Source organism: Meles meles, chromosome 14 (genome assembly GCF_922984935.1).
Source record: "Meles meles chromosome 14, mMelMel3.1 paternal haplotype, whole genome shotgun sequence".
Classification (NCBI taxonomy): domain Eukaryota; kingdom Metazoa; phylum Chordata; class Mammalia; order Carnivora; family Mustelidae; genus Meles; species Meles meles.
Genome location: NC_060079.1, coordinates 83,964,545 through 83,978,299, shown reverse-complemented (window position 1 = coordinate 83,978,299; position 13,755 = coordinate 83,964,545). Strand labels below are relative to the sequence as shown.

The window sequence follows — 13,755 nt, the reverse complement described above, 5'->3', positions numbered from 1 at the left end:
TTAGGTCTGTGCCTCAGTTCTCCACCAGCAAGACAGGGCTAATGTCGGTCCCCATCTCGGGGGATGGTTAGGAAAAGTCCATCAACCAACAGGTGCGATGGCCGCTGCTGAGCTCCCTGCCCGCGCCCTGTGAGCGCCGCGTACATGCCGGCCATCGGGAACGAGCAGGAGCTCACCAAACCCGGGTGAAACCACAGACGCTCTCGTTTGTTTGGAAGAAGAGCACAGTGGGTGGTTTTGGTGACGCTGCGACCATGAGAAAGAAAAAATACAGCCTCCCCAGTCTCCGGGGTCCTGACAAGCTCTGGCAAAGCTACGCTGCGAAGATACGTTTATTTCCCGCCTGCCCGAGGGGAGCTGCTCATGACTCAGCCTGTCGGGTCAGCAGCCCTCGCCTGCCCACTCAACGCCATCGCCTTCCCAGCGTGGCTTTAGAAACATGAGCTGGTGAAGATGGGAAGTGGATGAATTCTGGGCTCTTGGTCAGTGACGTTTTTGAAAAATGGCTCACGTTAATTAAAAAAAAAAAATTGGGGGCGCCTGGGTGGCTCAGTGGGTTAAAGCCTCTGCCTTCAGCTCGGGTCATGATCCCAGGGTCCTGGGATCGAGCCCCGCGTCGGGCTCTCTGCTCTGCGGGGAGCCTGCTTCCTCCTCTCTCTCTGCCTGCCTCTCTGCCTAGTTGTGATTTCTCTCTGTCAAATAAATAAAAAATATTTAAAAAAAAAATTGTGTTCCCGAAGCCTGCAAAGGCCATATTTCAATCTTGCCATAACCACGAATAGTGGACCTCATGGGGTTTCTGGCGTGGCAGGCACGCCGGACTCCACAGTGAAGAGGGTGCGTGCCAGCCACCCAATGAGGTGCCGAGCGTGGATTCCTAACACGCTCATTACTGGGAAGTATTGACTGGCGAGGATGTCCGGGAGCCAGGGCGTTCTCTCAGCGCCGCCCTGGAGAGCCATCTCTTGGGGGCTCATGGGCTCTGTCCTCTGCCCTGTCCTACTCCATGTTCTCATCAATGTTGGATAAACACATGCAAAGTTCCCACGACGCAGGAGAGGGGGTGTTTGACCCCTGCACATACGAAGCTGGGAGCCAGCCGATCTGCTCAGTGCAGGAAGAAAATATTAGACCATCTTGATTTTAAAACCCTCAGCTTTTAAAATCCCTTTCTGATGCGTAGGACATCGTGCATACGCTTTTCAGTCTGCTCAGGTAACCTACTATCTGCCTGGTGCTGTCCCAGACATGGGGGACGTCGCAGTGAACCACGACGGCGATTAGCGCTGCCCCCCTGGGCTCCGTACAGTACCGGTCAGTTACCCGCAGATGCAGACACGCACGAGGCTTCAGAGGGTGCTGAAAGCATTTTTCCTTTTAACCCAGAAGGACTCGTATTCGGGAAGATTCTGAGACCACTGCTCTTACACAGAATTAGAATATTTTGGTACGATCCTGCCAGTCTGGGAGGCTGAGTGAAATAACGAGATGGGCGTTAGCCACGACACGTGCAAAATCGCTCGCTTACACTCAGTCCTCACTGGGACAGTGGGGACATCTTCTGGGCAGTCGGTCACGTGCAAATACGTGGGGATTCCTCGAAAGGTTCAAGGGATGTGCTGTTTACAGATTACGGACCGCGGCCAGTTTGGGGCTTCAGACGGGCAAGCAGGGGGCGGGAGCATCTCGGTGCCCGTGGGGAAAGGAAGGACGGTGCTCGCGCGGCTGCCACGAAGCCCGAGGTGCGGGAGGACTGGGTTTCTTCGTGGCATCACTACAGACGGAAAGCAGAGCCTGCACGAGGTATGCAGGATGAGGGACTCTCCCAGCCAAGGGGTCTCCGCGGGAGCGCAGGGGCGCTCTCTCTGGCAGCAGGAACTGGGGAGACACCACTGTCAAGCAGTGAGGGGAGCTGAACCTGGGACTCGTGTTCTCCAGAGGTTACGTTCTGACCATCTTCTCTGCTTTGCTTTGTTTTGTTTTACTTAGAAAACCTTCCTGGCAAGTTCACGACTGTCTGGAACAAGCCAGGGCCCGTGCGACGCAGACATACGAACCTTTAACGAGGGAGGGGTGAGGGAAGTAGGCCGGCGGGCCTGGGGGTCCGCGGTCGCCCGCTTCTCCCTGGAGGAAGAGAAGAGGAGAACAGAAGAATGGGGGACCCGCCTTGTGGCATTCTGGAATGTTCTGCAAATGTGCAGGGACTAGAGCTGAATGGGGACCACCGGCTAGGGCACCATGTCCTCGGGGCCATGGGGAAGTGAGGTCCAGGCCACCCGCGGACACGAGCCGGACGCAGCCAGAGGCAACAAAGCGGTGGGTACTGTCTCCCTTGGAAATCCTCGTCAAGCCCCAGAGGGGGTCCGTGGACTGCTCCCTGTCCTGTCAGACAGCTCCATCCTTGGTCACTATATCTGGGCGCCCCTGTAGGGTGGGCGGGGTGCGATGCCATGAGACCCTGATCTAATCCAGCCGGAGGGCGAGACCTAAACCTTCTTGAGTCTCCCAGGGCCCTGAAGGCCTAACCACCGAACAGCCCTGTCGTCTGCAGACAGACCCCTCCCCCAGCAGGGAAGTCCCCCTGCCCAGCTGGGTCCCCGTTACTGGACCAGCGGCACCCCACCTGGTCCTCAGCCGACGGGGCTTCTCCTCCCTGCCAGCCCCCGAATTATTCACACAGGTAACCGCGTTCTCCCCCGGGGACCGGGGATGCCCCACCCTCTGGTCACCAGGAAGCCTGCTCCCACGGCCCGTTTGGCTCACTCTGCCCTGGGCTGTGACTTCCATGCACCCCTGTGGGGCACGCAGCCTCGTGGGGCCCCAACACGTGTAACTAATACACCCGCGTCTGTCCCATCTGTCCAGGGCTGGGGTCTCGTGTTTGCTTATCTCGTGTCACACGGGATGGGGGACGCCTCTCCAACAGGGTGATCGGCGGGGGATCCGGACGCCAGCCAAAGGGACACTGAGCTCACCTTGGGTCCTGGGGGTCCGCTGGGGCCTTGATAACCATCTGGTCCTCTGCTCCCCTGCAAGAAAGATGCTCCATGCTTACTCGTACCTCTAACAGGGTTTGGAGAAGGGACCACAACCCCATTATTACGTCCAACAACACTCACCATTCATTAAATTTCCTCTGACCCCTTCTGCCCAATTTTCCCTGATTTAAACCTCACAGTTTTTTTTTTTTAATTTTTTATTTATTTGACAGTGAGAGATCATAGGTAAGCAGAGAGGCAGGCAGAGAGAGAGGAGGAAGCAGGCTCCCTGCTGAGCAGAGAGCCCGATGTGGGGCTCGATCCCAGGACCCTGAGATCATGACCTGAGCTGAAGGCAGAGGCTTAACCCGCTGAGCCACCCAGGCACCCCCCCCCTTTTTTTTTTTTGAGTGGATTTGTTTCAATCAAGATCCAAACCAAGTTCCAACACGACATTTGGCGGATAGGTCTCTAAGGGCCCCAACTCCTCACAGCGTCCTCCTCCTCCCTCCTCTCTCAGTAACGTTTTCTTCCTTGCTGTTGGTGCTGCTCGTGCCCGTGGTGGGAGCCGGCCGCTTCCTCCTCGTGGTGCTGGGCCGCCCTCCTCGGTCCTGGTGCTTCCTCCGGAGTAGCCGCAAGATCTGCAGGCTTCGCTGGGTTCAGGCTCACCTCCGGAGCAGGCATCGTTCACAAGGGCCGCTGTGTCCTTCCTGCCGTGTCCTTCAGGAGGCCCGGAGGCCCCATGTCCGTGACCTCGTGACTGACCATCTCGTAATACCTTCCAAGATGGGCTTGGGAAACTGCGTTAACACCAAACAGGAGCACTGACGCCTCTTAATTCAGAAATCTGTCTTCATCTAACAAGAGCAAAGTGCTCCTTTCTAGTTCCCTTGAGTATGTACTGAAAAGAACGCTTACTGTCGTGCGTGCGTCGTAGCTGGAGATCTACGCAAAGCTTTCTAAAAGTCTAGAAATTCATCCCCTCTCCTAATGGCTGCGCACGGTGAGGTCCCGCATTCGGGATGCCGGGGCCACACTGATTGTTTCCCGGATTCCTGTGAAATGCCAAGGCACGTGGGTGGTGAGTCCTGCCTTCTAGAAGGAACGCGGAGGGTGGGGACAGTGGTTTCCAGGGCACCTCTGATGGGGACAGACGTCCCTCCACACTAGGTTTTGCTGAAGATGCACAAGAAAAGGCCGGTGTCTCCGATGCCGTGTGGATCTCGTTTGAGGCCGTCTCTCGAGACGGGCGGGGAGTCCTGCAAGAGCTTGCCCACGACGGAGCCGGCGACGAGGCGTTCGGTCCGAGCCACGTGTGCCCCGGCAGAACAATCCAGCCCAGACACGGCTGGATGCTGGAGCGCGCCTGTTGCTCCGTGCGCCCAGGCGTCACCCGCTGGCTGGGACGTCGCCCCCGAGCAGTGGCCCCCACGGCGTGCTCTCACCAAAACAGCGCCAACACTTCCGAGCTGTGTCTGAGTGGTTGGGAGGGGACCAGCTATCCCGGAAAACCGGGAAGGGCACGACGGAAGAGCACTTGGGGGTTCCCTCCCGAGACTAGCCAATGCTCTTCCGTCTAGAGCCAATGCTCTAGAAGCTTCCCTGGGAGCTCCCAGCAGCAGGGGAACGGAGGAGCAGGTAAAACCAGCAGGGTAAAGGGGAAGATTCGCACTCGCGGGTCATCCGAGACCCCTGGCAGCCCAGTCGTCTGGGACGCCGAGAGTCCCAACAACCCTCTAACGGGTTCTCACTGTTTCCAGGTGCAGACAGGACAGCAGGGGCAGGGGAAGCAAGGGGAGTGCGGTCAAGGACGAGTTATCTGGGGATCAGACTAGGAACCGGACCGTGAGGTGCACGTTGTCCAGCACGAGGACGGCCGCGGTCAGTCTGCGATGCTGGGCGGTCTGACCAGCAGGTGACCCCACCATCCGTACGTATCCCTGGCACTTCCTATTTGCACAGTCGCGTAAACTGTCTCCGCTTAGAGACGCCGCGCTCGGCCGGAAGCGTCCCGTCTTCCCTGGAGGCTGTGGGCCTTGGGTCCCAACATCTGGCCATAGCTGTGAGAGGCCCCAGGTGGTGTCTTGTCTTATGTAAACAGCGAGTTCCGGGGGCGACTGTGTCCCACTGATCTTTATGAGCCTAGAACTCGTTAGTTTTGGGTGTAGGAAAAAAATCATGATTTTCACTTCGCTGGCGCCTGGCCCGCAACGAAAGGATTAACAACAGAAGTTCGGCTGCGTGGGTGGCGGAGAGGGACAACTCGGAGAGGCTCACGTTTGCTTGGTTCTCTGTCTCTTCTCTTGATCACTGAAATCCAAACACTGGAAGTTGGCCTTCTGGCCTCTGCTTGGGTCCAGCCTGGACGGTTGTCCTGCAGGTGCGCTGCCCTCGGGAACGCGCCTATCAGCTACTCACGTCAGGAGAAGACAGATGTCACCAGGGAAACCCGAGTGTCAGTGCCCTGGCCCGAGTCTGGGGTAAAAGGAGCGGAAAGGAGTCAAGGCTGGTCCGACCGGGAGTGACCGGAGCCCGTGTGGAGGGCTCTCAGGCTTTGCCAGAGCCGGCGAGATCAGAAACCGAGCCTGGGAGGCTGTCCCTCTGCAGTCCCTGGACAGACAAGGGGGAGCTCCCTGTGGGACGCTGGTGAGCCCCACGTCCTTCTGGCTCTCCTGATGTCCTGCCCCCATCCTGCGAGGAGCCAGGAGCGGGATTGAATGGAGTCCTGACTCGGAGGCTGAGCCGAGATTTAAGAAAGACTTAAAGGCTCCTGTGAGGACTGAACGGTGGATGCGCGAGCCCAGGCCCCGAGAGTCACGCGCCGTCATGTGGACGGTGTAACGGCTGCACACAGTGAGGTGCAGGAGGCCTGGCGAGGGGTCGTGAGCACACACACGGCATCCTCGTCCTGCCCCGTCCCCCCGCACAGAAATCTGCTGCCACATCCGTGCTCACGTGTGGTCATCTCCGAGCCGGCCAGGAGAGCGGACGGCAGGGGTGGATGCGTGCTCGACCCCATGCAGTTACACGCAGGGACAGAGGCACGGCCTCCCGGCGCCCGCGGGCTTCTGAAACGATGCCCGCAGAACCGTGACCGTGGCTGCCTCGTGGGGGTTGGGAGGGAGGCGCTGGTGTCCATGGCGGGAAGGAGGCCGGCTACACCTTCTGGGATCGAATCGCCAGCAGCGGTAAACGGGGAACCGGGTTCCGTCGCTTGTTAAAAGAACCATTTCTACGTGTACCCTCCCATAGGACCGCGCGCTCAGACCGTCCTGAGTCTGACCCAGATTCGTGACACATTCCCACCTAATAATTCCTTTTAAAAAACGGCCAAAAATTGGTCCACAGAACACGGAATAAAAATAACAAATTGGGTCATTACTGAAGACACAGTGTCAAAATGTGTGAGATCAACATATGAACAACGCAGGTAGACCCCTGGCCACCCCGCCGGCAACTCTCCCGAGAGTGGCGCCCGGCGACGCAGAGGAGGCCGCCGGAGGACAGACCGACGCGCTGCTCTTAACGGTGAGCAAACGGGACGGGTCTGACTCGGGCATCGCGAATGATCTGGGGGGAAGGAAGACCCATGCTGCTGTAAACGCAGGGTCTGGACTGTGTCTTTCTGGGGGACGATCCCTCTTCCCGGGACAGCACCGTCTTCATCGTGTTTGACCCTCGTAAGACGTGTCCGCCCTGGAGCAGGCGGCGTTTCCCGCCACCAACTTACCTTCTGTCCCGGGAAACCTTTCTCGCCGTCGAAGCCGGCAGCACCCTGGGAGGAAGAGAACACAGGAGCGCCCGCTCAGAACACAGAACCTTTCTGGAAGGCACGGCCACGGCACCGACTCGGGCTCGCATGAAATACTTGGCTCGAGACAGCGAAGCCACCCGAGGATTCTTTGTATCTCCTAAAGGAGGCGGGCACTTTAGCGACCCGTGCACGGAACGCATCACATCTGGAGAGGTCGCTAAGGACGGTGCGGTTCACGCGGTAGAGAAGCCGCAAGGCCTGCCCTCCCACGTTCTCGGGGTTTCTCCCGACGTTTGAAGATCCTAGCAAGTGTCCTTCTAGCGGTGACCTCGAGAGTCACCACCAGGCCACCTTCTCTCTGCTCTGGCCACGCTTCCCAGCCCACCTGTCGCTCGGTTTGGCAGGGGACCAAGCTCTGGCCGGCAGAGGGAGGACGGAAGGGGCAGGTGTCACTTCAGGCCACGCTCTGAAGGAGAGGTGTGCCCTCGGGCATGGGGGGCCACAGATGCCGAATCTCCCTGGGGGAGACCCTCCCCCGCTCCCCGCCCCGTCCTGCTGGGGACGCTTCTGTTGGACTTTCCGGGACACAAGGGTCAAGTTCTCAGGCTGGAGCCGGTCTACACGGTGTCCCCACAGGTTAAGTTGGCCTCATGGACAGAAGCCGTGACTCTCCTTCCCGCTCCTGCCCTGCTGCAGTGGAGGGGCACCGGCTCCAACACCAGTCCCTGGGGGCCACTCCGGTCGGGATGCAGTGCAAGGTGGGGGTTGGGAGGACACACGGGGCATCTCTGTACCTTTACCCTGACCTCACAGGGAGCCCAAAACTACTCCGAAAAGCGCAGTCTACTTACAACACAAAGGTACAAAAACTGCAGTTACGGAAGGCACGGCTTACCCGCGGGCCCGAGAAACCCATGACTCCTTCTTCTCCCTTCAAGGAGATGCCCTAGGAGAGGACACAGGCGTCAGGCATCCGGCCGGTCACACTTCCCGGGGGATCCAGCCCCCCGACTGGCCAGCCCGCCTCCTGGGGTCCCCAGTCCACCCCAGCGCGACACGGGGTCACGGGAAGTCAGCCAGGCGGCCTGGATGATTGTCAGTCCGGGACACCACCGGTGGGCACTGTCACGTAGCCGGTGACGCGGGAGGGCTGAGACTCTGGGGCACGCGTCATAAGGACCACACGGCAGAGCAACACCCCACCGGACCCAGATGGAAACCGTCACCAAACTGTTTGCGGCCTCGGGCCCCACACCTGCCCTCTGAGCCCACTGAGGTTCCCTTCCCAAACCCCAGGAAACGCTCAGCAGCTGGGGTTTGTGATGCACGAGGGAAGAAGTAACACTCTTTTCCGGAAAGAAGCAGCAGCGGCTTGGAGCAACAGGCCAATGTCACTAGACCCCGCGAGCTCTCGGGTGTCCCCACATGGGGACGCCGGGACCTGGGGGCCCCTGGCGAGGAGAAACCGCTCCACTTACTTTTAGTCCTGGCTCCCCATCACTCCCCTTTTCACCCTGTGAAGACAACGAAATGTGAGGCGGCCGTTAGTCCAAGACCAGAGACGACCGACCAGGGTTTGGATCCCTGAAAAGCGTTGTTAGTGAAACCGTAAGCAGTGATTATAAATGCATCAGAAGAAACAACGCCTACATCTTGCAGCTTCAAAATTCAAGAGAAAAAAGGAGTGATTTTTCCAGATTTTCACAGTATCAGTTAAATCACGCGTTATGTTTCATACACGTGCGAGGCTGCCTGTCTTCTCCGTGTGGGGTCTCTGGTCTCCTCCACCGACCCAGTGGCGGGCAGACAGGACCAGCCCCCAACCAGAATATTTGAATAAGATATTCTTAGGAGGGTCCTCGGAGAAAAAGACACATTTGGAACCTACGAAAATCCCAAGCAAAAGAAATTCCCTGGCTTGGGAAGCGCTGTCAATTATATAGGATCTATTTTGCCCGCTGCTCTTGGTCTACAACGGTGAAAGAAATGTAGTGACTTGCTGGGGTCTTTCCCCATCTCTGCTAGGACAGTGCCCAGGCCTCCCGCAGGCTGCTCAGGCCCCAGCCCCTGCCCCGGCCCCTCCCGGCTGCGGAAGATGAAGGGAACCCTTAGCCTGGGTTCAACCGGCTCGGGCCTCGCCCCGTCCGCAGCTCCTGTCCTGACACGGACAGAAGCCCTACCTGGCTGACAATCGGGGCCGACCAGGAGCCAGAGTCACGCCTGGATCCCACCTATGACGGGATGGGGCCCCCTCCGGCCTGGCTGTCCAGGGGCGTCCTGCTCTGGACTCAGCTGGCTCACGACCACCTGCTCCTAACACTTCCCTGCATTCTGCCTCACGCCGGCCACCGGCCAGGCCGCTTCTGTCCCCGGTCGCGTGGCTCTTGCGTGAGGCGCAGGGGCCTGACCGCCTTCCCCCCGGAGGCCTGACTTCTCCCCCCCCTGCGGCCGTGCATGCAGCCCCCGTCTGGACAGATACTCAGGAGCAGGAACTGGAGTCTATGTTGGGGTTTGCCTTTGGTCCCCAGGCCCTGTCTGTGCCCGACCCAATCGGGGTGTCTCTGTGGTCCCCGCTCCACAGCAATACGAGGCCGGGCGTTACCTCCTCACGGGGTATCAGGGAGCTTGAACACGCGTGAAGGTTCTGTGGCCGGTCGGAGTGAGCGAGCCATGAAGGCGTGTTAGGTTTTACTGGGGCTCCCAGACTAGACGTGTAATCAGACAAAACGTTAACGGAATACAGAAGTCTGAAAACGGACTTTGACGGAGAAACACCCACAACGATGCTCCATGTCAGCCAAGAGCCCAAGTAGGTTCCTTCTGCCAAATACAAGGTTTTGCTCGAATAATTCCACATCCTGGCTTTGAATTATGCTCTGACCACAGACCTCCGGCTGTAGAGGGACCTGCAGACTCAGGACAGCTTTGAGACTATTGGACGAATCCTGGTCTCAAATCTGCCACAACTTTGCAAGATGGGGACTGGGCCCCGTGTGACTGGGGCAGTGTTCTCAGGCACGAGGTTCCACGGGATGTGAGCGCTTGCTGGCTTTGTGATTGTTCAAAAAAGGTCGAAGGAAGTTCCTTTTTTTCCTTCTCTTTATTTTAGTTTCACTGGGAACCCGGGCCGTTCTGCTGAAGCCTCCTTACCTTATACTGCTCCGGGTGGAACATCTCCTTCTTGGGTCCGACGACGGCCGGGTGGAAATCCCACACTATCCCATTGGGTCCCGGTAGGCCGATGTCGCCCTGCGAATGGTTTAGCAAAAGCAGTAATCCTTGAGTCGGAAAGAGGCCGTCAGGCGTGAATGAGAGTGCGCACCACCGCAAACGGGTGTTTCTGTGTTTGCGTATGATTTACAAGGACAATCAGAGCATAAGATAAATGATCACGGCGCACAGTTATTTGGTTCCCTGCATTCACAACCCTTTACAATTTATTCCCAGAAGTTGTTCACGTTGTTCACAGTCTGGGCTGCCTTTGCTTCTGTGGAGGCATCTCCTTACGATGAATTTCTGCACAAGGGCTCAATGCTTTCGTATCAGCGGATTACTGTAAGGCTTTCCAAGATTGGGGCCAAGGCATAGAGACATGAAAGACCACCCCAGTTTCACCACTGGTTCACCAGTTAGTGGTGTTTTTATATTATAACAAGCAGCTTCTTCAGTAAGTACAATGCCTCTGGCTTGCTTTCGTTGGCATTTTTGTTGTGAGCATGAAACACTTTGCAAGCCAGGCACAGACAGCGACGTCTGTCGACCTGCAACACTACCGGACGGGGTTTCTGCACCGTATGCGGCTTCCCCTCCCAGGAACTAACTGACACCAAAAGCTTGCTGTCTTTTCTTTGGTATTTCCACATGTAAACTAAATAATGCAACATTGAACCCAGAAGTCACATAGGATGGACGGGAGCCAAGGGATAGGATGTACCACCTGCCGAAAGGGGGGCTGGTGGTGTATCCTGAGCGTCCGCTAACGTGACTCTACAAACATGCCCGGAGCTGCTTGGTCACTCCCCCCCGTTACCTGCCAGGACCTTGACGTTTCCTTATTAATTCTGAATCAACTCTTAGAGATTAGAGGTGTTCACTCATTTCCTTTCTGCCTGACGTGCCTACTGTCCCTTCTATTCAGGGATTTCTTCCCATACTTTTCTTGTCATATGTCATTCTACAGGTGTTTACATCTTTATGTGTTTGGATCTTTCAATGTTTTGCTTTTCACATTTTTCTACGGCATTAGCACAAAGAACAAGTCCTTGTCTTCAGACCTGAGCAGTACTGGGTGCCGTCAAATAGCTCAGGGGAAACCAAAATGAAAATCTGCAAACAACGAGGCCACGGAACAAGGGTATTTCACGGTGGGCAGGAGCTCATGCGGCGAACGCGATGGGCCACGTGTTGGTGAAGCTTTGCCTGTTGAGCTTTTCACACACGTGGCCTCAAGTGAGACTCTCGAAGGCCACGGTCTCTGGTTGTCGGTGGCACAGGGGGTTACAGACATCACGCAGTCTCCCTGTGCGCCGGCGAGCCTGACCGGGCGACTGCCCCTGCACGGGCTCCGTGTTGGCCTCTGGTTCCCGCCTCAGGCTGCTCCATCAGCGCAGGGCTCCCCACACGGGGACACCCCGGGGCAATGCCTTTACTTCGTGGGTGCCGCAGACGGCTGAGGTCGCGTCTGCGTCGGAAGCCTGACCGGGGCTAGCCTGTGCTACGGGCTTTCACTGTCTTAGCGACCGATTGCTATCACTGAGCCTTTTCCACAGCCTGAAACTTTACAGTCTGGCACTGTACAGTGACGATTTCCGATGCAAATGGCCAGGACAACTGCATGGAAAGCTGTCATTAAAAAGATTTAGTTCCTCATTGCAAAGCAGGCGTCCACGTTAATCTATTATGTTTCCTTACCTTTTCACCCTTTTCTCCATAGAAGCCAAGTCCTCTGTTGCCCTGAAAAGAGAAATGATTTTTCTAAGTTTTTAAAAGTCCTTAATCACAGTGAAATAATTTTCTTTTTTTTTTTTAAAGAAAAAGAAATGTAAGATCTTTTTGCAGCATCCTGAGCAATTATCCTTGCGGAATGTTCTGCAGTCCCCTCCCCAAAGCTATTTGAATCAAGAGAAAGTGAGTGTCTTCTTTTGCGAGCCCCACACATAGACCACGTAATAAGAGTCCGAGTCCAGGTGTCACGGTGCATGATTGGGAGCAGGCTGGGGTCACGTGGGGGTTTCCACAAGGGGGACCTCCCAGTGCCTTTCGCACAGTCCCCGGGTTTAGGTGTGAGTGACGGAAACGGTGGGGAGCAGACACACGATGGGCTATTCAAACACACGTGCTTTTAGAAATCTGTACTTTACACTCAAAGCAAACCCTCAAAAAGAGTGGGCTAACATTTGGGAATATCTTAGTTCAGCCGTCCCGAGGATTGGGACGTTGGCTGAGTCATTAATTCTGCACTTGCTGTATGAGCCAGTGCTCTGCTCATGAACTCGGACGCCGCGGGCTGTGGGGGCCTGTGTCCCCACGCAGGGGGGCAGAGCGCAGACCTGCTCCCGGGTCCCGCGGGCTGGTTCCTACAGTGTCATCTGCACAGATGACCGTCTCAGAGCGTGTCCGCAGGTCTGGCCTGACAGACCCAGGAAGCAGCCACCTCCCCCCACCCGCCGCTGCCCCCGTGTCCCAGGGTCGTGAGTCAGTACCCTTCTGCCACTGCCTTTTCTCATTTTGGTGAGATAATCCCAATTTCCCAAACACTTCGACCCTTTTAATGATTTTAGGGGATGGGGGTTCTCTGGGTTGGGCCCCGACTTAGCAAGGAGTTTAGTAGACTCACGAAGGGGGTGGACACGTGTGAGGGAACATACTTGACCTGAAGCCCAGGAGAAGCCTGACCAGAAGCAGCCGCACACGCTCACCAGATTGCAGAAATCCTGCTCTTCTCTTCGCCTGAAACCACTCTGCTTCCTCCTCCCCAGGGTCTCCACACTCCCGCCGCGACCAAGGATCACGGGGGCCCTATCTGGTTTTTCTCTCTGCAGTACCCCGCCCGCCCCCTCCCATGCCCAGAGAGTCTCCACAAATAAAAAAAAAAAGCCTTTAATTAAGTTTTGCTTTTCTGCTCCTTTCCCACCTGGCTGGGAGCCGAAATCAAAGCCCGGAACGCACCAGGCCAGATCAGAATGCGATTTGCTGGGGCCCCTGCCGTCCCTCTGCCCTGTGAGCTCCTTGTCCGAGTCCCCAGGAAGTGACCCGGCGGAGGGCGAGGGCCGTCTGTATTGCAGCCAAGTGGGGATCTGAGGCGACCCCGGGGCTCGGCCGCCCCATCCTACATCCGCTTCTCTTGGCTCTGGGCCGTTCCCAGCCTGCCCGTGGCTGCAAGACAGTGGGGAGCCCGGCAGCGGGGGCAGCAGCCTTAACGAGCTCCAGCCCCAGCCGGAAGCCATGTCAGAGGGGATGGGAGTGGGGGGTGGGGGCGGCCGAGGTCCCCTGGGGGTCACAGAGATGAAGTTTCCATGGTGCGGACATGGGAATGTGTGGGCTGGGGGACGTCCTCGGCCTTGCGCAGGCCACGGACGGTCTTTCAGCGTCGGTAGGGGCAGCCCAGCCTTTCGGATGCCTGTCGCGTCTCGATCCCAGACTCCTGCTGCTGGTCTTGGACACTTACGCGGCTCACCCCGGTGACACGGAACCCCAGTCTACAGAGTCTGACAAGCCACCTACTTCCCTGGGCTCCCTCCAACTTCGGAACCTTTCTCTGCTGGGAACAGCAGCGCTGGGCTCAAGCTTCCCTTGAGAGTCCCCGACCGTACCCCCACAGGCTGAGGTCCCCCTCGGGAACAGCCAGCGGGGCCACACCGGGGTGTGAAGGACGCCACTGCCCCCCCCCCCCCCGGACACAGTCACTTTTGTCCCTCTCGTGCACGCACGCCTGCGGACACAAGCTGTCCCTGAGTCTCTATCCCCATCAAACGTCCGTCAGGGCGATCCTCGAACAACAGCAGGTGTCACGGGATTTGCAAA

General features: G+C 57.4%; 1 protein-coding gene across 1 annotated transcript in view; it reads right to left on the bottom strand.

Moving 5' to 3' along the window:
* Positions 1-13,755, bottom strand: part of COL4A2 (collagen type IV alpha 2 chain) — a 152,834-nt gene that overhangs the window by 35,683 nt on the left and 103,396 nt on the right. The window contains exons 12-18 of the mRNA XM_045977871.1: positions 11,644-11,685; positions 9,883-9,981; positions 8,211-8,246; positions 7,628-7,678; positions 6,709-6,753; positions 2,976-3,029; positions 2,058-2,124 (exon numbers count right to left, since the gene is read on the bottom strand). Coding sequence (XP_045833827.1) covers positions 2,058-2,124; positions 2,976-3,029; positions 6,709-6,753; positions 7,628-7,678; positions 8,211-8,246; positions 9,883-9,981; positions 11,644-11,685 — 394 coding nt within the window. The remainder of the gene's footprint in view (positions 1-2,057; positions 2,125-2,975; positions 3,030-6,708; positions 6,754-7,627; positions 7,679-8,210; positions 8,247-9,882; positions 9,982-11,643; positions 11,686-13,755) is intronic.